Genomic DNA, 22,287 nt, shown 5'->3' with positions numbered 1-22,287 from the left:
GATGTGGCAGCATTGACAAAATGTATGCTGTATAATGTAACAATCTGTGAAAGTATCGCTTTGTTATTTTGATATTTAAACACCTACTAAACCTGCCCAGATAAAATTGTACGTCAGTACTACCAGTTCAACATCTGAATACAGACAGAAACCAGCTTCTGAAAGGTTAACAATGAACTGTTGCAAAGTGTCTGCCATTGCACAGAACGATTTTGGCGTTATTTTTTTTGTTGTTGTAACTTTTCATGCTTCGAGTCAGAAATGAATTATGCAGGAAATCCATAACTAAGCTAAAATACAGCGGCTATTGAATGGCATATTACCAATCGCACTGCTTAATAAACATTATAATTGTACACAATTCCCGATAACACCCGGAGGATGGCTCAGTAAGTTAAGCACTGTCTGGTGACAGTGGATGTCACTCTTGAGTGACAAGTTAGAATCCTGACATGGCCAACTCATCCTTTCATTCATCTGAGGTGGATAAAGTAAGTACCGTTACATCAAGTAAAATGAACACCTGTTATTTATAGTGCTTAGAAATTGACAGCATGCACACTGATGTGCAGATCAGACCAGAACAGGCGTCTGCTCACAGTGGGCTTGCATCGATTCATTTCCAGTCGCCCACTGCGCCTCGTGAGACAATAACTCTTCTGAGCACTGTGCGTCTGGTGTGAATAGGTCTTGCATGTGTTTTCCATTCCAGACCGTATGGTGTGACTTAAAGATCGGAGTATCTGCAAATACAGGCATGTCATCGCCCCTGAAGCTGGGCAGGAGCCTTTCCTATATCAATGCCCCTCTTCCAGGCTCCCGTCTGCAGAGGTGTGGGTGGGTGTGTGTGTGTGTGTGTGTGTGCGCAGCCTGTGGGGCACAACTTCAAAATCTGAGAGGGCCAAGCCCGACTCTCATTATTCGAAGGTTGATAAAAGATGTTACGGAATAATTACATCATAATGTAAGAAACAAACCGGGGGAAAGCTACGTGTGGTGTTCACTTGATAATGACTTACACTATCAATTACTGTCCTTAAGTTAGTTTTGGCTAAATGCGAATATCAATGCTTTCGTAGCTGTTTTTGTTTGACCATTTTTTTCAAATATAAATGAAACGAACTATTTAATTGAGCTAATTTCATTGCCCTAGATTTTAGAGGCCGCTGTTTTTCTCTCCACCTCCTGACATGCAACTGACTGTGCTCCGACCGCCGCTTATTCACAGTGCCCGAGAGGTTAAACAAATGTAACACAGGTGCGTCCATCTGTCTATGATGACGAGCCAATAGGCCAGCATTACGAAGAACTTTGCACTGGCTCTGCCCACACAGTGCAAGATATGTACACAAATATGTTCCCTGTTTCTCCGGGTGTTAATCTGACATTTCACTAACATCTTAATTCATATTTGCCTAATAAACAAAAGGCGGGCCGAGCACCCTGCAACCAGCTCCTCCCCCCAGGAAGGGTTTCCATTCCTGTCACTCAGAGGTGTTGAATACGAAGAAACATCTTATGTTTACTAAATAGGAGGGGAAAGTACCAACATCAGTCACACAAAGAATAACGAAAGATACCTTTTTGAATTTCTTGTAGGCTGTTACAATTTTCTCCTCCAATATCTGAAATTTGAAGAACAAAGCGAGTCATCATACTGTGAAATGCATGTGATAACGCTCTCCAGAGGCACGTCTTACACACAGAGAAGCACACGCGTGTCATCTGCTCAGGAGATTACTTGTGATCAGCAGTGGGCATCTGCCAGAAAGAGCCACAGCAGAGCAACATCTAGGAGGACATGTATGTTCAGACATGGACATCATCACACAAACCGACCCTACTGCCATCTCAGGAGACCACACGTGGTCAAAGACAGGCATCTGACACTGCTATGTCCACTCATGTCCACCTAGATACAAACCTGCACAGCACCAGTGTCAACGTCTCAGGAGACCACGTATGTACTATCTGGGGCACCTGTACGCAAGACAGGACCAGTGTCATCTTCTCAGTGGACCATGTATGTACTATCTGGGGCACCTGTACAACAGATAGTACCAGTGTCATCTTCTCAGTGGACCATGTATGTACTATCTGGGGCACCTGTACACCAGATAGTACATACATGGTCCCCTGAGAAGATGACACTGGTACTATCTGTTGTACAGGTGCCCCATATAGTACATACATGGTCCCCTGAGAAGATCACGTATGTACTATCTGTTGTACAGGTGCCCCAGATAGTACATACATGGTCCCCTGAGAAGATGACACTGGTACTATCTGTTGTACAGGTGCCCCAGATAGTACATACATGGTCCCCTGAGAAGATGACACTGGTACTATCTGGGGCACCTGTACAACAGATAGTACCAGCGTCATCTTCTCAGGGGACCATGTATGTACTATCTGGGGCACCTGTACACCAGATAGTACATACATGGTCCCCTGAGAAGATAACACTGGTACTATCTGTTGTACAGGTGCCCCATATAGTACATACATGGTCCCCTGAGAAGATCACGTATGTACTATCTGTTGTACAGGTGCCCCAGATAGTACATACATTGTCCCCTTAGAAGATGACACTGGTACTATCTGGGGCACTGGTTCACCAGATAGTACCAGTGTCGTCTCAGGAGACCACGTATGTACCATCTGGGGCACCTGTACAACAGATAGTACCAGTGTCGTCTCCTGAGACGACACTGGTACTATCTGGTGTACCAGTGCCCCAGATAGTACATACATGGTCCCCTGAGAAGATGACACTGGTACTATCTGGGGCACCTGTACAACAGATAGTACATACATGGTCCCCTGAGAAGATGACACTGGTACTATCTGGGGCACTGGTACACCAGATAGTACCAGTGTCATCTTCTCAGGGGACCATGTATGTACTATCTAGGGCACCTGTACATCAGATAGTACATACATGGTCTATTTAGGGCACCTGTACACAAGACAGCACCGGTGTCATCGTCTCAGGCGATCACGTATGTACTATCTGAGGCACCTTTACTAAAGACAGGACCAGTGTCATCGTCTAAGGAGGCCACGTATGTACTATTTTTTGCCTCTCCGGCAGTTGCACCCGACAAAAGGAGTGGAAAACCAAAATAGAACTTAACAAGTAACATCATCACGAACGAGGCTGTTATAATTCATGAAAAGGAAATATAGAGCTATTTGAGGCTTGCCCTCTGGAGTCTGAGTTCTAATGAAACCATGGAGCTAAATGCATATATTTTGTGGACAATTATTTTTTTACAAATAAGATGGTTTATTTCGAATGAAATTATTAATAGGAACACAAGATGGTTTTGGTTAAATTTTTTTTAATGTTAATTTTGTGTCAGAGGATATTAAAATTCAGTGTCAGCGGAGAGTATACGTTTTGGTATAAGGGACAGGGGGTCACACATCACTGGGGGAACTGCGTTGCAGGCAATTAGCATATAGTTACAGGATTGTGCCACGTCGAGGGAAGAGTTTTGAACAGGGATGATGAGGGTGGAGTTAGGAGTCACATACAAGGGATAGTAGGATATGTGGTGCAAACAGAGGGAAGGTGAAGGTAATTAGGATCAGGTGATCGGCGGAGCACACTCGTTGGGAAGAGCTTACATTTGGAGCTTGGGGATGAGTCAGGTGCTCGATTAAGTGCCTAGTGGAACGGCCACGAGGAAAGGAGGTGTTTGGATTAATAATGGGTGAAGAGCAGGTATGTGGTTGGGAACGATTTGGGGATAAGTTACAGCGTTAAGCTGTGAGTTGATGTGATCAGGGTATCAGATACGCATTCGAGAGTTGGTAATGGCATGCAAGTTGGGCGGGAGGAACCATATTCACAGAGGGGACAGTTAACGCTATAAACATTGGGCAGGGGGGCATCCACTTAGTAACGACTCATATAGGCAGGTATGGAGTCGTAGATGGAAGTAGGGGAGGTTACCGCGTTCAGTGAATACTCTATTAGGGTGCCGCACAAGGAGTGCGTGGATATTGGTTTTGTGTTGGGTGGTGGCCAGCCTGCGTTGCAGGCACATTCAAGTTAAAAGTGTTGTAGTCTCTTTATTTATAAATTGGCATTGTAATATGATTGTACTATTGTATGCATTTACGTAAACATAGGATAGTTTTCTAATATGTAAGACTAACAGAGGTTTTTATTCCTATTTAACAGCCACCCCTGACGAAGGGCGCTAAAAAGCCCAAAATGCATTGGGACATTAAGACAATTTAGCTACCTAACATGAATTGAGTTGCCCACTTGATGTAGTGAAAGGTCTGGACTGGCATAATTACAACATTTGAAAACAATTGGAATGACTGACAGCTTTAACTTGAATAGTAGAGAAAAGCTTGATGAATTTTGGAGAACATGGAATAAATCTGGATTCATACAATAAGAGGAGTATTTTATTAATTGTGGATTAGCTGTGCGTTTGGAATTGGGGTATTAATGCTGCTGCTATAGTGTTGGAGCACCTGTACAAAAGACAGTGTCATCGTCTCAGGAGACCACGTATGTATTATCTAGGGCACCAGTACACAAGACAGGACCAGTGTCATCATCTCAGGAGACCACGTATGTACTATCTGGGGCACCTGTACACAAGACAGGACCAGTGTCATTGTCTCAGGGAACCACTTATGTACTATCTGGGGCACCTGTACAAAAGACAGCACCGGCATCGTCTTAGGGGACCACGTATGTACTATCTAGGTCACCTGTACAAAAGACACGACCAGCATCGTCTTAGGGAACCACATATGTACTATCTAGGGCACCTGTACACAAGAAGGGACCATTGCCATTGTCTCAGGAGACCACGTATGTACTATCTGGGCACCTGTACATCAGATAGTACCAGTGTCATCATCTCGGGAGACCACATATGAACTATCTAGGGCACCTGTACACAAGACAGTATCTGTCTTAGGAGATCACGTATGTACCATCTAGGGCACCTGTACACAAGAGAGTATCCGTCTTAGGAGACCACGTATGTACCATCTAGGGCACCTGAACACAAGATAGCACCAGCACAGTCTCAGGGTACCACTATATGCCACACAACCCCCACACCTTGTATGGAGATCATGTATGCTCAGATCTGGACATCACAAGATAACAGCAGTGCAACCTTCGCATCCTCTATGGACATCGAAACACAGCCCCACATCTGCACAATTGATCAGGAGCCACACTCGATGAAACCGAGACTCAGTAGCAGACAAGTTAGCCTCTCAGGAATGAAGTTGGATCAGCCTCAAGACATTTGCACACAGAACAAAGATGGTGCTTCATACAATGGCACACAGTAGCAAGAAGGGGCCACGTACATTCATACACAGCATTAAGACGGTGCCAGATGGACCGTGAACTTAGGCCTCTTGCAAAACTGAGATTGGAGGGATGCAAAAATGAAGGTTAGAAACTAGCAATCTCTGGAAGGCTCCATTTATTTCAAGTGTATGTACAGAGTGTACTTTACGATGGAGCACTTCGGGAACCATGGGTACAGTCTCAGCACTCAGCTGCTATAGATGCCAGACTTCCAACAGACATTTAACGGACACAATCTGGGACGCGGGGTAACTCGAACATATCGGTCTTCTGAATTCCAAACTCTGGTAAAGGTCCTCTAAATCCCCAATGACTTAAATCCTAAACTGGCACTACCTGGAATTATGAAGGAAGGGGGTTCCCTCCCACGGGCTGCAGAGACTCTCATAGGCCTGGGGTGTCTCCTGGCTTAGACTGATAATGTTTAATACTGACTCCTGCTCCTCACTTTAGGTAGTGGCTCCAGGGACAGGATGATGTGCTATGTTTTAAAAATCTATTTACCAGGTTAGGAGGTTGCCCTCAAAACATGCAAAGCTTTGAGAATCTTGGTTGCCCCACTTTGGGGTTTAATTGTAAATTGTCCCAGTTACAAAATGTGGAATTGACCTTTAATGGATCATTGTACGTTATTATATTGTATAGGATATATTTTGGGGTGGTGTGCTGCATGTTGTTATATAATGCTTTACTACAGTACAAATACCAATAACGTTACATAAAAAAAGATCGTGCCACATAGATTTGCACACAATGGCAAGAAGGTGCCACGTACACTTGCACACAGTTGCAAGGAGTCACATGCTCAAGAAACGAAGTGGCATCAAACTAAGACATCAACCATACAGAATCACAGCATTGCCACCTTCTACAGATGGCATGTGTCATCAAGCAGACATCAATCTGAGGGCCAGCTCTGCCATACACTCGGCAGATAAAGAGCAGCCCACCTGGGTGCCCACAGGGAGCCCTGAAGAGCAACATTCGTGAGAGAAGACAAGTGTTGAGACTCACACTGTGGCTTCTTTCTCAGTGATACGCACGGTTTGCTTGGCACATGCTTTGTCCCTTTTAGTTTTCGATGGTCTGGGTTTCTCTCAGTCAAGAGACATAGCTTTTTCCAGCGTGCTGGTGTGTCTCTTCCCACTCAAACCAACTTCCACTCTCTGATTGCTCAACCTTGGCAAGGATCTCCCTGGGCCTCTCATAATTGGGATAAAGTTGTAAAAATTCCCTGCTTCTCCTTACTCGAATTAGGTTCCCTGACCTACAAATCTCATGTATCCTTTCACCTGTGCCTTTTCATGCCTGATGGCACTCGAGCAGCAGCTTAAATAAAGACCACCTTCTCTATCGCTTGACGTCCGCATGCCCCCCCCTCCATGGTCACCGGGTTTACATCCCCCAAGCTCACCTTGTGCTCAGATGTTCCTGGCTTCAGCTTCTTCATCCTGGACCCCAGCTGAATGAACCTCTCAGTCACTTTGCCGATCTTCGCGTGGAGGTCTAGATACTCTGAATAATCTGCGTCAAAGTCCTCTTCGTAGCCTTGCCGCTGTTCGTGCGAAGTGATTGCACCGTACTTTCTGCCAAAAGATAAAACCACCATCAAACACTCAGGTGCTGGTAAGGAGAAGGTTCATGCCTCTACAGCAGTAGGCGAACTGAGAAACTTCCCGGGCCTTGAAATAGCCAATAGCCAGGTGTCCCCTAAGCAGATGCATTCGATGTAGCCCATCATTATCGAACGCCATCAAATGCCCAGGACTGGGTAAGAGTGGTCTGCTTAATTCAGACACTCTGTTCATCACCACCCCTTTTCTGAATCGTTTTTGGCCACTATAGGTGTGGCAGGGTATACTCAGACATGAGTCCCTTGCTCACTGCTCCATCAGGATTCAAGCAAGCCGGGCCGACGAGGCTGAAATGCCAGAAACCGGTCTCGGGTAGCTTGTATCCTTTCTGGTGAAGAATTGGCTTGGTAGTTTGGTCTGCCCTGTTCCCATGATGCACTGGGCCAGGGACAGACTAATTTGCATATAGCCAGGTTCTGAGCTGGGATGGGGCAGTGAGCTAAATAACGGTGATGGATCAAGCCCTGATCTTTGGACTGGGTAAGAGTGGTCTGCTTAATTCAGACACTCTGTTCATCACCACCCCCTTTTCTGAATCGTTTCAGGCACTTTCAAAAGCAGGGCAGCATCCTCACATTAAAGTGCATCTCCACTCTAAAGTGCCTCACTTGGTCACATAAGGGCGAGGCTGCACTGCTGGTAAACAGCTCTTTACAAGGGATCATCGCGCCCGGAGCTCGTGTTGTGCATTTACCAGAAATCCAATGTCTTCTTCAAAGCACAGCTCGAAGCATTCACCGGGCTATGCTGAGGCTCACACTTCTTGGATGGAGATGGAATAGGCTGCTACAGGGGACAACATTTTCTGAGCAATTTACAAAAGTTGTGTAATGTGCATGTATATATGACATTTGTATAGCACGAGCCTAGCCAGAGTCAAAGTCACTAAACTGGAAGATTTCCCAAACATGTTTTAAAAAAATCGGTTCAAGGGATCTTAGCAGCACGTGCTCCATTCATGCGCGGCAGGCCCCACCCACGTGCAGTAGCAGAGATGAGGTAAATGTTAATAGAAGGTAATCCGAATTTAAAACTGCTGATATTTCCCCTGCAAATGTGTGAAGCAAGAGCTATATTATCAGAATGTTTGCGTAATTTGCATGTAGCAAGTGTATTAATTCTCTGATTGATGGATAGCCTGTAAATACAAGTGAATCAAGTGTGCATTGAAATAAATTGCAACAATGTCTGGCAATTTGCATTTGTCAAAATTAAAGTAGTCGTGTAAAAGAATGCAAAATGGAATTTTTTGTGGCTTTCTTGTGTGGCTTGCTTTCTAGCACCTTTCTAATACAGTTGAGGGTACTAAAGTGGATTGGTTGGGTCTCAAAATGCCTGTGGTGGTTAAATGCGCTTTTGCATTGTGTGTGCTTTTTTTTCTATTCTGAACAGGCTACATGAAGAGGACCACCTTCTGAATGACTCGTAATGGTCCGCACCACTAAGAATAGTGGCAGATCATTTTCCAAAATTGCCCCTACATTATGGAACACCTTGCCCATACTCCCCCGCACCGAAATTGATCATAAGATATTCCGCAGATCCCTAAAAACCTGGCTATTCCAAGTTCTCTCCCCAGACCGTCCCCCCTCTCCTCATTCTCTTGGTTGCGCAGTACCAGCTAGCGCTATGAGACCTAAGGGTGATATATGCGCTTAAAAAATACCAATACAATACAATACTTGCATCGGGAAAGCTGTACTGCATTGAAGAGGAGGTGGAGGATGGGGATGGGTTTGGAGAGCACTCAAGGCTCGGTATTCAACCAGGATATGTATTTGTGGTTACAACCACAGGCTGAAAGTGGGGTAACATTTTTTTAAAGGGAGATTCATGTCACCATGCACATTTCCAGTGAACTGTTTAAGAAACACCCAAGAACACAATAAAGAGGCCAGTGTATTAGATCTATTGGTCATGCCAAGAACACGACACTTGTACAGGTAAATGTCTACAAGCAGAAATGGTAGGCTGGGAGCAGGCTGAGCTTGAAATAAAAAAATAATACATAACATATTGGGACACCCGCTTAAATAATCAATGAATGAGAGCAAAGGTTGGGCGTGTTCAAGGTTGCTCAGAGTTGGCCCCATCCCTATATTTTTAGGGTAACACGGACTACGCAGATGAGTTCATTTGGATTCACTGTATTTAAATGTACCCTTTAATGACATCTTGGGGCTCAGGCATTGACGCGGCCTCCTGGGCCTGTACTAGTCATCCCAGTTCTATGGTGCAGCCATAAAAGGGGCAGAAAACATGTGCCCGAAGGGCCCTCACTTTACTGAGAGATCTGTCTCTCTGACCCCCTTGGTATGATCCTTCCCAGAGATAACTTGGTTTGCAGGAGCAAGAACCTCAGCCCCCGGTGGCAGTGGCATGGTTAGAAATCCCAAGGCGCTCGATTTGTTGTTGACAATCATTGACAACTACCACAACACCTGACCGTCCAGTGGAAGCTTCTAGGGTGTGAACAGAAACCTGCAAGCCCAGCAGGTGACCCACAGTGTTACAGGTACTGAACTTTCTCCACAGCTTGACATTTATCACTCCACAAACCACTGATATAACATGTGAAGCAAAGAAGAGGCCACTCCTTTTGCAGTTCTGAGTCGCGCCCTATGTTGTTGCTTTTTATGTATTGCCAGTGAATCGTACCCTTTTCATTTTTACACTCATGAGTCATGAGGTGATGAACAGATGCAGCTGAGGCCAGGCTGCCTTGAGATTTTTGACAATTCCATGAAATTATAAGGGTTTGCATGGAAACAGTCTTGAAACCCTGGGATAACAAACATTAAACTCTCAATGAACAGCTAGTACATCCACTTTGATGCTTACTCCTTTTTCACGTTTCTCTGCAAGGCGGACAAACAAATCATTGCATACCACCAAGTGCCGCATAAGTCATTGTACACACCATGTTCGTGGGTGTAAATTATTATTTTCTTTATTAAGTTCTGATAGGTACCTGAAGCATGCAGGTCACAGACTCTATTGCATCCAAATGTAGTTACATCTCTCCATCTTATCCGCCTATCTGCAACGTTGATAAAGTTAGCACATGATTTACAATTCACTCTCATCTCGCACTAGTGCCCGAGTCACACCTGGTTGTTCACCGATATTACCTCAGACAAGCAAGGGAATAAGTGACCTAAATACTGCGCAACTGGTGGAATCCAACAGGTTCAGCTGCAATACTAGTTGTCTTACGCCGCCCCCCCCCGCCCCCTCCTCACCCACCTATCTGAAGCTCTCATACTGAGAAAGGGAGGTCAATTTATAGAAACATATCTGAGGTCTTCAGAAACGTAACCATCTTTCAGCACAAGCCGGAGGGAGGACCCGAGCGCCTCAAAATGTTGGGGCCATCAGAGGCTATTTATACAAAGGCTTCTATCAGGGTTTCCTGTCCAACCTGCACAGTCTGCGGTTCCTAGCCACCGCCCCTTCTCCTGAAAAAAGGTAAAAGCAACAGCAAGTAACTTCAGACTCCACCTCTCCAGACCCCTATTCCCAAGTCTCTTACAATATCCTTTCGTCTGCACCAACCTGCTATATATGACATCACAGATGCCTTCGCACTAGCTGATTACATTAAGGAATTATTAATGCTGAGACGAGCGGCTCCTACCTGGTTAAAAAAATCAATTATGTATTAAAGACCGTTGAGACTCAATAAAAAGACACAGCATTACTCTTGCTGGGACCGTTGCTCGTTTGCAAGCAATAGACCAGACTCGTTACCCTCAAGGGGGTCAAATTCTACCTTTGCAAGAAGAGATACACGTCCAAACGCACATTTCAAACAAACGAAAACCAAGTGTAAGGTCAAACTGGTGCAGGCTGTTGCTATCTGCATAATTAACAAATCTATTTTATCATTAGTAGCTTAAACTATTAATATGATGGAGGCTGGGTGACTGGTAAGACAATACGAGGAGCAAAATAAGAAAAAAGCGCGACTGGAGGGACCCCTTTTTCGATATTTTCTCCAGCAAATCGTTTTCATATCCCACCAACTCAACTGGTCACGGACACAGGCTCTTTGTAATTTTCATTATTTTGCCATCATTCACATTAGGATAATGCACAATTCGACTGGCCACTAGGTGTCTCTGTTGCAATGGTTTTAGAAGCCGATCAATTACAAAATCAGCGTGGTAAATTCTTCAATGAAACCAGCCCGGCGTGCAAGCATCAGTTGACTCCCAACTCCTGCGTGTTAAGGCTCAGCACCTACCATTTAGGACAGGACGTGTCATTTTGGGTCCCTTTGCTCCTTTTGTTGCGCCGCCGTGTGGGAATGAAGGTGCAATGGAGGGGCGACAGGAATTGACGGACGTGAGGAGGGTGGGGGGGGAGAGTGTTGTAGGAAGGGAAGATGCGAGGTGGTCAGGCCACAGTAACATATTGCAAAGATCTGAGGGTGGACAGGAGTGAAAGGATGGAGCTAAATTAAGTCCCGGAGTACAGGATATGGGGAGACGGTCAGGGCCACCCAGGGACATGATCCGAGAGCATGACGGGTACTTTCGCGTACACCTCCGCGGGGGGGCGAGGGGTGATGCCACGCTCCAGCCACAGTAACGACCTTGTGCCTGCAGCTGGTGCACCTGTGGCACCTTACACGCGCTGCTGTGGAGCGCAGGCTTGCAGATTTTGATCTGTACCAACAGTGTCACTTTGGGAGTGAGTCTGACGGCCTTACTGGGTTACAGGCAGGATACTGGCTCACACCACAGTATGGGCTAAGACTATGGCTGGCCATACCTGTCTCTGGTGTTTTGTCAAAAAAAAAACTATTTTGTAAAAGTTTGCTCAGCTTTGTGGTGGCTTTAGCTGCCTCTGCGACAATCCGTCCGCAGTATTCCGACTCCACCAAAAGGCGTCATCAAATTGGGTGATGACAGCAGATATAACCATTTCCAGCCTCCACCCTGACCCCCGGGCTTGGGTGTCTGCCAAGAGGAGGCGCGTGAACTGCAGCTCCTGGTGACAGCGAACCTGCTCACTCCTTGAAAGTCCCGTTCAAGGCACAAAACACGCATGCAGTGACTGCTCCCCGGCGCCGCGGGCCTCGTGGCGCTTTAGAAGCAGCTCTGACCAGCCTGGGCCGTTCTCGGCACTTCACGCCGCTCCTCGTCTCGCAAAAAACAACAAGTGATGGACTGAATGTGGATCAATGTCACACACTCCCCCAGTCAAAAGATCTGGGCCCAAATCCATCGTTTTTTTGCACTCCACACCACCCTGGGTCAGATAATGGCTTTATGCAAATCAGCTCTGACCCTGTTGCCCCATGGGAACAGTCCAGTCCGAACTACAACAGCCATCTCTTTCCCAGACCGGAATCAAGCATCCGAGGACCGGACCGGTTTCGAGGTAACACCTCTCTTCAGCCCGGCTAGCTTGACTCCAAGTGGTGTGGAGTGCCTGGGACCCACGTCTGGGCATCCCCAGCGCACTTAGGGCGGCAATTGCAAAAAACAACAAGTGATGGACTGAATGTGGATCAATGTCACACACTCCCCCAGTCAAAAGATCTGGGCCCAAATCCATCGTTTTGTTGCACTCCACACCACCCTGGGTCAGATAATGGCTTTATGCAAATCAGCTCTGACCCTGTTGCCCCATGGGAACAGTCCAGTCCGAACTACAACAGCCATCTCTTTCCCAGACCGGAATCAAGCATCCGAGGACCGGACCGGTTTCGAGGTAACACCTCTCTTCAGCCCGGCTAGCTTGACTCCAAGTGGTGTGGAGTGCCTGGGACCCACGTCTGGGCATCCCCAGCGCACTTAGGGCGGCAATTGCAAAAAACAACAAGTGATGGACTGAATGTGGATCAATGTCACACACTCCCCCAGTCAAAAGATCTGGGCCCAAATCCATCGTTTTTTTGCACTCCACACCACCCTGGGTCAGATAATGGCTTTATGCAAATCAGCTCTGACCCTGTTGCCCCATGGGAACAGTCCAGTCCGAACTACAACAGCCATCTCTTTCCCAGACCGGAATCAAGCATCCGAGGACCGGACCGGTTTCGAGGTAACACCTCTCTTCAGCCCAGCTAGCTTGACTCCAAGTGGTGTGGAGTGCCTGGGACCCACGTCTGGGCATCCCCAGCGCACTTAGGGCGGCAATTGCAAAAAACAACAAGTGATGGACTGAATGTGGATCAATGTCACACACTCCCCCATGTCCTTCCCAGTGGTAAGGACATGGCTTTTGTAGTTCGGACTGGACTGTTCCCATGGGGCAACAGGGTCAGAGCTGATTTGCATATCGCCATTGTCTAACGCAGGGTGGTGTGGAGTGCAAAAAAACGATGGATTTGGGCCCAGATCTTTTGACTGGGCGAGTGTGTGACATTGATCCACATTCAGTCCATCACTTGTTGTTTTTGCAATTGCCGCCCTAAGTGCGCTGGGGATGCCCAGACGTGGGTCCCAGGCACTCCACACCACTTGGAGTCAAGCTAGCCGGGCTGAAGAGAGGTGTTACCTCGAAACCGGTCCGGTCCTCGGATGCTTGATTCCTTTCTGGGAAGGACATGGCTTTTGTAGTTCGGACTGGACTGTTCCCATGGGGCAACAGGGTCAGAGCTGATTTGCATATCGCCATTGTCTAACCCAGGGTGGTGTGGAGTGCAAAAAAACGATGGATTTGGGCCCAGATCTTTTGACTGGGGGAGTGTGTGACATTGATCCACATTCAGTCCATCACTTGTTGTTTTTGCAATTGCCGCCCTAAGTGCGCTGGGGATGCCCAGACGTGGGTCCCAGGCACTCCACACCACTTGGAGTCAAGCTAGCCGGGCTGAAGAGAGGTGTTACCTCGAAACCGGTCCGGTCCTCGGATGCTTGATTCCGTTCTGGGAAGGACATGGCTTTTGTAGTTCGGACTGGACTGTTCCCATGGGGCAACAGGGTCAGAGCTGATTTGCATATCGCCATTGTCTAACCCAGGGTGGTGTGGAGTGCAAAAAAACGATGGATTTGGGCCCAGATCTTTTGACTGGGGGAGTGTGTGACATTGATCCACATTCAGTCCATCACTTGTTGTTTTTGCAATTGCCGCCCTAAGTGCGCTGGGGATGCCCAGACGTGGGTCCCAGGCACTCCACACCACTTGGAGTCAAGCTAGCCGGGCTGAAGAGAGGTGTTACCTCGAAACCGGTCCGGTCCTCGGATGCTTGATTCCGTTCTGGGAAGGACATGGCTTTTGTAGTTCGGACTGGACTGTTCCCATGGGGCAACAGGGTCAGAGCTGATTTGCATATCGCCATTGTCTAACCCAGGGTGGTGTGGAGTGCAAAAAAACGATGGATTTGGGCCCAGATCTTTTGACTGGGGGAGTGTGTGACACTGATCCACATTCAGTCCATCACTTGTTGTTTTTGCAATTGCCGCCCTAAGTGCGCTGGGGATGCCCAGACGTGGGTCCCAGGCACTCCACACCACTTGGAGTCAAGCTAGCCGGGCTGAAGAGAGGTGGTACCTCGAAACCGGTCCGGTCCTCGGATGCTTGATTCCGTTCTGGGAAGGACATGGCTTTTGTAGTTCGGACTGGACTGTTCCCATGGGGCAACAGGGTCAGAGCTGATTTGCATATCGCCATTGTCTAACCCAGGGTGGTGTGGAGTGCAAAAAAACGATGGATTTGGGCCCAGATCTTTTGACTGGGTGAGTGTGTGACATTGATCCACATTCAGTCCATCACTTGTTGTTTTTGCTCCTCGTCTCGCAGCACAGCCCAAGCCCCACTTTAACTTCTGCGAAGGCTTTGAAATAACCGCTCTCCAAACATGGTTCACAGGAGGCCGGGCGGTTCGGGAGAGTTTGTGCGCTTTAGCGGGTGCTTTTTGCAGGCACTGTTTTCTTGAAAGCCCAGTCTCTGCTGTAGCATGCAGCTGCACAGCCCGGCTTTACAGGGCGAAATAAAACCAGACAGCCCCCTCCTGTTTCTGCCTGATCACTTGCCACGGGTATACCAAGGGTATACAGCGCTTGGCGTGTTTGCCTTGCTTGCGCCCCTGTGGCAGAACTAGGCGCTTCAGGTGCATTGCTTTCTTAGAGGGATTGGTTCTCTGGGAAGAATGCCTAGTGCTAGGAAGTGCTTCTACACAAGGACTCACTTTAGGCTGCAGTTCTTTGTCAGCTCATACTGACATACGATTTTGAGCCATTCACAACATTCTGGGAGACTCAGCAGAAAAGTGGCTACAGAGCAGCAGACAACGTATTGCCATCAGTAGACATGGTGGTCCTTCTTCCATCCAAAGTGAAAGACCCTGTAGGCTGCTATGGCTCCTGCAGCAAAGTTTCTCACACACATTAACCAATCCGCGCCCCACAGAATACACCGGGAGCTTCTCGAGTCACCCATCAGGTTAGGTTGAGGAAACATCAGGTTCAGCTAAAGGTCTGTATGCTCAGGGTAAGATCCCACCTGGTGTAACTACCAGACCAACCCTCCAAGTGACACAACGGCATTCTATATAGCATCATACTCATGGTGTGGTAGGGACACACAGAACAAAGGGTACGAGATGCAACAGCAATCCGCAGCAGCCCGCTGCCTTCCTACAAAGAGGAGCCTGCAGCCTGTAGGGAGGTCTGGTAGAGAGACGCACTTGAGTTTTTATTCTTACTACCCACAGAAAGGGGTGGGACCAAAAAAAAACCTTCTCGGTCCACTTTCACTGGAAGGGATTTCAGAGTAAATAAATACTTAAGTGGTGAAGTAGAGTGTTGACACAGTTATGACCCACTTGCTGGTCTCTGGGCCAAGGAGGTAGCGATTCAGACACGATGGGAAACCCCATGCATGTTTTAATTATGACGCAGTCTAAAGAGACAGCATGGGAACCTGGGTACTTCTTACAAAAACACATCAACTTGTTTTGCCAAAAGTATCATTAACTGTGTTCTACTTTGTATGTATATGGCAAATATGTTAAAACTGTTGCTCTATGCATTTCATATGTAGCTAGGCTAGTTTTATGGACATATTGGCCTCATCAACAGCAAAACAGGGTTGAGCTTGTTCACACCTTTTTACTACATCATTGGTGCCCCACTTCGCAGTCAGAAAGCAAACGTGGAAGTGGGCTCCCTACAATGTAAGTGGCGTTCCTACGTGTTTATAAACTCTGCAGTATGGGGGACATATGTGCCAGAGCGACAGGGTAAAAGTATTAAACATATCACTTGCTGTGAAAAGTGTAAGGCGTATTTTAAATGCAAGAGTAAGTTGCCAGAGCCGTCACAAATTGTCTATTAAATCAAGACGTGTTAAAACTCGGCTTGTGTTGGCTGCAGTCTTTTAATCCATATTAGAATACAGAAAAAGGTGTTTCCTTTTCCTTGTTTTATAGTCAGCAGCAGTCATTCAAGAGCAGGCCTTCTGAGTCAAATGGCAGAGGCAGCTCGAGGTGGTGTTTGCATTGCATACACTGCATTTTGCTGAGTAACCAAGCCCACTTCCCAGAGTTCTGCCCCTTGGAGCCCGCCCTGGGCTGCCTACAGAGCCTGTGGGTGGAGGTGTGCGCTCCGCACAGGTGACACTCGCCGGAGGCCGCAGCTGGCACGCGCTACCAAGAGACCTCTCCAAGCATAAATGCTGCACTGTGAAAAAATGCTCCCTCGTCACTAGCCTGGGGGGTCTCCTGGCAGGGGACAGGCAGCACAGGAGGGAATGTTTGCGTTTGTTTTTCTGCTTTACCAGATCTGCAGGAGGTTACAAAAGGGTAAGAAAAAAAGAATCACTTTGGTGTGGAGACAGGTAAAAAGTCTAAAGCAGACTGGTGTGAGAAGTGAGGGCAAGGCTGTTTGGTTCACCTCCAAGGTGGGGTGCACACCCTCGGACCTGAACCCACTGCAAAGCGTGCAATAAACTGCTACATCACCCCGCAGCCATCAGGCTGAGAACATAGTGACCCTGTTCATCCCCCCTTCTCACCTAGTAAACTCTCCTAGCGTCACTCACCTGTCTGTGGCAGCCGAGCAGCTGCAAGACAGGCCCACAGGAAGGGAGCAGAGGGCGATGATGGTGAGGCAGGACTGGGCAGAGGGACATGGGCGCGAGCCGGCTCACCAGGACAACATGGACAGTGTAGGTTCTCCAACGAGTAGCTGGTGAGCCACTGGTAGCTCACCAGCCACCTAGAATTAGCTGTCCTATGCAGCCCAGCATACTATATTAGAAGCTTTTGCTTGGTTTAATTAATATATGTATTCCAAAATTGAAAAGTGTTTATTCAAGACAACAATGTATGCATTTTAAGAACTCATAACTTAATGTTTGGATAAAAATAGTTGAATTTCCAAAATATACCTAAACCTGGAATTTGAATCGCATAAAATGAATGGAAAATCACCTGGTCTTAGGCAGACCTATTACTAATTTTATGATCTTGGTGCCAGGAATTATGTAACTATGGCTCTTATGTATTACCCTCGTAGAGGCATGCCACATTGACAAAGCATTTTTTACTTTACTGCTGCTGGCAGACCGCACCTGATGAACTGACATGAATTCTTCTGGTTAATCCCTCATATGGTGCCCACTAATGTATGTTGTCTGATGTTGTCACTATTAGTAGCTAAGGGTGATTTTCATTGAACATGACTAGCTCTCATTACAGATAAGGTTGGAGACCATGGAGGGACAGAAATATGCAGAGAGGGTGGAGTCAATGACGTAAAGTGGGTTACGAGCTGAGCACTGAGGCAGACTGCTGAAGAGACACTAGGGCAGAAAGAAGCGTGGAAGAAACTGGGGGATGAAAACCACGAATCGTGGGTCTCCTAGTCCCTCATATGGAGAAATAACATCAAGTGACCTAAGTGAAAAATCAGCGGGAGAACGAGGGGCGTGAACCGGTTATGGCTCAGTCCCGTCACTGCATTTGGCTAGGAACCCATCAAATGATCACCACCACTTTAACCACTAAGTAACCAGAGACCCTTCCCTTATGGTAGTCACCTCCTCCAGGGCAGCTGATAATTCATAGCCATGCATCTAACACTTACCTACGCCACCATAAACCCAGCCGATTGACTTGGTACGAACAGTTTTTCTTCTTCCAGGGTTCAGATATTGGGGGGGGGGCAAGAATCTCTTGTCAAACGAGGACATTTACTTGCCGTCTCCAGGCCCACCCCTGATGTTAAGGCAACACTTTACAAAGCTTTCATTTGTTTCTCCTAATGAATAGATCACACACTCAGTTACATTTAATATCTTGTGCATAACATCAATTTACACCGATGCCAACTTCTAACTCACTCTACCTTATAGAGCCGTTCTATATTAACTCTCCTCAGCTGGAGTGGATATGTCCACACCCATGCTCACTGTGTCTAAACCCAGGGTAAACACCCAAGCGACACCTCATTTATAAGGCACAGTGAAGATGTTACTAGGGTAACAATATGTCTGTATTCTTCACCATAAGAATTGTCCTTCCAGGCTTCTGACTGGTGCAGAACGCTTTTCCCCAGCAGTAGCCGTCCAGCACTGCCAGATGGGGACCTCGCCTCCAGACATCACACTGGAGTATTGTAGGCACCAACCAGTGCAATGACCTCAGTTCCTGAACTTCTTCCATCCTGCCGCGAGGTGTGCAGAGAGGAAATGAGAGAGCAACAAGAGAGACAACTACACCATGTCAAATGTTTGTGTACCATGAGCGCTTAGTAGTCAGGCCACTAACACTTCAAGTGAGAAGCGTGGGCACCGAGGAATCTGCAGGAAGATTAAGTAACATTATCTTCTGATGGATACATCTTCAGTGCAGACGCTTCACCTTAAGAATGACTACCAGAGCAATTCCTCCCTCAGAGGTGGGATGAGTTGTCCTGCTTAACCAAGGAAGTCTTGTGAGACTGCTCAGGCCAAGCACTCGTTACTGCATGCCTGAGATGTGCGGCAGCAGTGCGTGGCCCAAGGCGCATGAAGCATGCCTTTCGGTGAGCAAGGGAGGTCACTGGGATCAGTGGCGTCACTAGGGTTGGTGTCACCCGGTGCGGGTAACTCATGGTGTCACCCCCTCACGACTTACCACATGGACCTCCAGTGTTGAAACAATTGAACAATAGATTTAGCCGTATTTGTGGGTCATAACATGATCACTCTTTCACAATGATTTGGAATAATTTAGAGCAATCCGTATTCAAGCCATATCTGGTAACCAGAATGATGAAACCCCACCCCCCACTCCAGATACCTTTAAACATTACATGTTTGCAAATCAAGATTGCTACTCTTCTTTTGTGCGATGTATAGGATGTAAAGTGTTGATGATATCCCCATTGCTATGCAATCCCAGTCTCTGATCCAGTTGAAGGTGGTTCTCCTGCAAATATGTTCTGTCTGTTTTATGCCTGTCCAAACAGGCAAGAACATACCCAGCCCTGCCTCATCTTCCATTTCGTGCATTTTTAGCCACTCTAAATGCTTTCACAATTGGCCTTAATGAGTAGTGTGATTGATTAGATCCATTGTGAGCCACTGCGAGTTAGTGAGACCTGAAAGCTCTACATGAAACCAGAGAACACACCTCAGACACCACCCACCCACACTGACTTCCCCAGGTGCCAATGAAAGACCCTCTCCAAACGACACAGTAAGACAACCACAAATAATAAGACATTGTTAAGAAAAAACAATAAAAACAGTGCCTACACAGGATGAGAGCACTCATGTCCCATCACAAAAGCACAGGGTTGACATGGTACTATTGGAGATGTATGTCTACCCTTGATGCCACCAGTACTACAGAGCAGTGATTACAACAATCTGCATAAAATGAAGACATATTGCAAAAATAATAAAAGATGCATCATCGATGAAACAGCCCCTCCAAAAGATCATCTTTGCCAAAGGACAGACCATCCCAAGGATTAGCACGACAGCAACATTTCAGGAGCACCCCAGAATTGCTTCTTACCCAAAAACAAAAGTAGTCTTAATGGGGCACAACTGTCCATTCAATTTAGTGTATGGGCAAAATCAATCACTTGACACTGAGGCCGGAGAATGGACCAACAACTCACAGACAGGTACGGGAGAACCCAAGGTGCGCCAGACAGCCGCCGAGTAAAATGGCCACACTGTATTCAGGCTCTTGCTGTTGGAGGCCACAATCTGTCAGTAGAACACCGCTGAAACCTGCTTGAGAATTGAGAGAAGTCCTGCCTGCCCTGGTGTGCCTTACTGTTACCAGTTTTTGGACTGAGTTATGCACCGAGGGGTATTATGCAGGTGAGGGGAGCGCTGAACGCTCTGAATAAGAAAATGCTGCCCAGCTACAGACTGGAGCCTAGCCTGGCCGGCAGGGTTGTATTTGAGAGCGCCGCTGGTGAGCAGCCGTGCAGCACGGATGTTCGGAAGCACAAAGTGACGGGACACCGTGCAACGAGGCGCTGCAGGCCCAGGGCGCTTAGAAAGGGGGCAGTGGAATTTACGGTGGAACAAGCAGGGTATGAGGTCGAGAAGAGATAGATGGTGCGACAGTGAGGAGCAGTGCACTGCACCAAGAGATGCAGTCTGGGAAAGGGTAGGAGCAAGGGCACCAGGATGAAGTAGGAAATGTAGGAGCAGTGCAGTGTGGGAAAGGGGAGAGGTTCTGATGCAGAAGAGGACGTGGGCATCTTAGTAAGGGGGCTGCAGTGCTTTGCAGCGTAGCAGATGTGAGGGGCAGTTGCTTCTTTCGGAGGTTGCAGTGCTACACAGGGGTGCAATGCAGCCAGTCGATGGCCTCAAGGGCCATGCAGCGCAGTACGGGTGTATCTTCTGTGCATCCAGGAGGCACAGTGGAGCAGTAAAGTGAAGCAGAAGGATCGTGTACAGTACAGCATGGGGGAGGTTGTTCGGTGCTTCGAAGTTGCTGGGAAGCAGCAGCTCGAAATGCACTGCAGCAGTGGAGTGATGGTGCTTTACAGCAAGGGTGAGGGTTGTAGGTAGTTCAGTGCAACAAAGGGAAGTTTCAATCGATTGGGGTGCAGAGGAAGCGGGCTGGGTGCAGTGAACAAGAGGCAACTGCTGCATTGCAGCAAAAAGCACAATGCAGTAAATCATAAAGAAAAGCAGTGCAGCAGAGGAGGATGTGTACGGGGCAGCACGGCCGGGGGTGTAGTGCTGCATGGGAGAGGCCTGCACTGCATTAAATGGACGGTGTCCGGTGCATTGATGGGGTGCAGTGTAGCAACGATGGCCTGCAGAGTAATGAGAGGGGGGGAGGGCATTGCAATAGTAGAGTGCAGTGCGGCAAGGGAAGCGAAGTGCAGTGAGTGACAGATGTGTATAGTGTAGTAAGGGCGAAGGGTGGAGTTTATCAAAGAGGATGGTACATGGTGCAAAAGCAAGTCCACACTGGAGCAGAGCAGAAAGATGGAGTGATGCAGCGGGGCCTTGGGCAGCCGGGGCACAGCAGTCCAGTGTGTTAGTGGACACGGATTTCACTACCAGGACATGTAAAACTCAAAAGTACCCGTACTACCATTTACGTTCACTGAACTGCCCATGGTCTGTCCAGGGCCAAATCTAGGGGTGACCTATGTATTCAATGAACATTGAGGTTTGGGCCTGACAATTAGGTGAATTTGCCAGGTCGAAATGGCAGTTTAAAACTGCGCACACAGGCTCGCAGTGGCAGGCCTGGGCACAGGTAGGGCTTTTACCAGGGTCTTATAAGTAATACACATATGCCAATCATGGATAAACGATGTTTCATCACATCGTAAGTACAGAGGACATGAACTTCAGCACTGGTCAGCAGTGGTAAAGTGCTCAGGGACCTAAAGACAGCAAAAAAGAAGACAACAAAAGGGGGAGGAGGAAGGCATAACGTTTTGGGTGACCCTGCTGAATGGGCTATTTCCAACAGCTGGAGATAGAATTTGGATGATTGTGTGATATTACATTCTCAAAAGTATTTGGTCCACTACAAAATATTATGTAAGCTGCATTTTAAAGCTGTAAGTGGACAGACGTACAGATGAGTCTAAAGACACATTGATAATTAGTTTAGATGTGTTTGCTTGCAAAATCAAGTGCTGTGAGATGCTGAGTGACAGCATCTCAGAATCGCCAGTACATACCCTGCTCTGGGTTGTGGTACAGAGAGTTCGATTGCACAAAAAGTTGCTTTGGTAGAGCCTTTTTATGTTGTGCAGCAGTCTGTTAGCTGCTCGTTGTGGCTAGTCCTGCTCATGCATACACTACCTTGTGGTAGGAGAGGTTAGTTGGGGGAATTCTGCTACTAATGTTACGTTTCTAATT

General features: G+C 47.3%; 1 protein-coding gene across 2 annotated transcripts in view; it reads right to left on the bottom strand.

Moving 5' to 3' along the window:
- Positions 1 to 22,287, bottom strand: part of ELL3 (elongation factor for RNA polymerase II 3) — a 329,007-nt gene that overhangs the window by 12,307 nt on the left and 294,413 nt on the right. For both annotated transcript variants that reach the window (XM_078683282.1, XM_078683280.1), the window contains exons 10-11: positions 6,774 to 6,945; positions 1,581 to 1,625 (exon numbers count right to left, since the gene is read on the bottom strand). In XM_078683282.1, coding sequence (XP_078539408.1) covers positions 1,581 to 1,625; positions 6,774 to 6,945 — 217 coding nt within the window. The remainder of the gene's footprint in view (positions 1 to 1,580; positions 1,626 to 6,773; positions 6,946 to 22,287) is intronic.

The sequence above is a fragment of the Lissotriton helveticus genome, chromosome 3_1 (assembly GCF_964261635.1).
Source record: "Lissotriton helveticus chromosome 3_1, aLisHel1.1, whole genome shotgun sequence".
Taxonomy (NCBI): domain Eukaryota; kingdom Metazoa; phylum Chordata; class Amphibia; order Caudata; family Salamandridae; genus Lissotriton; species Lissotriton helveticus.
Note: the sequence above shows the minus strand (reverse complement) of the source record. Positions and strands in the feature narration are given on the sequence as shown.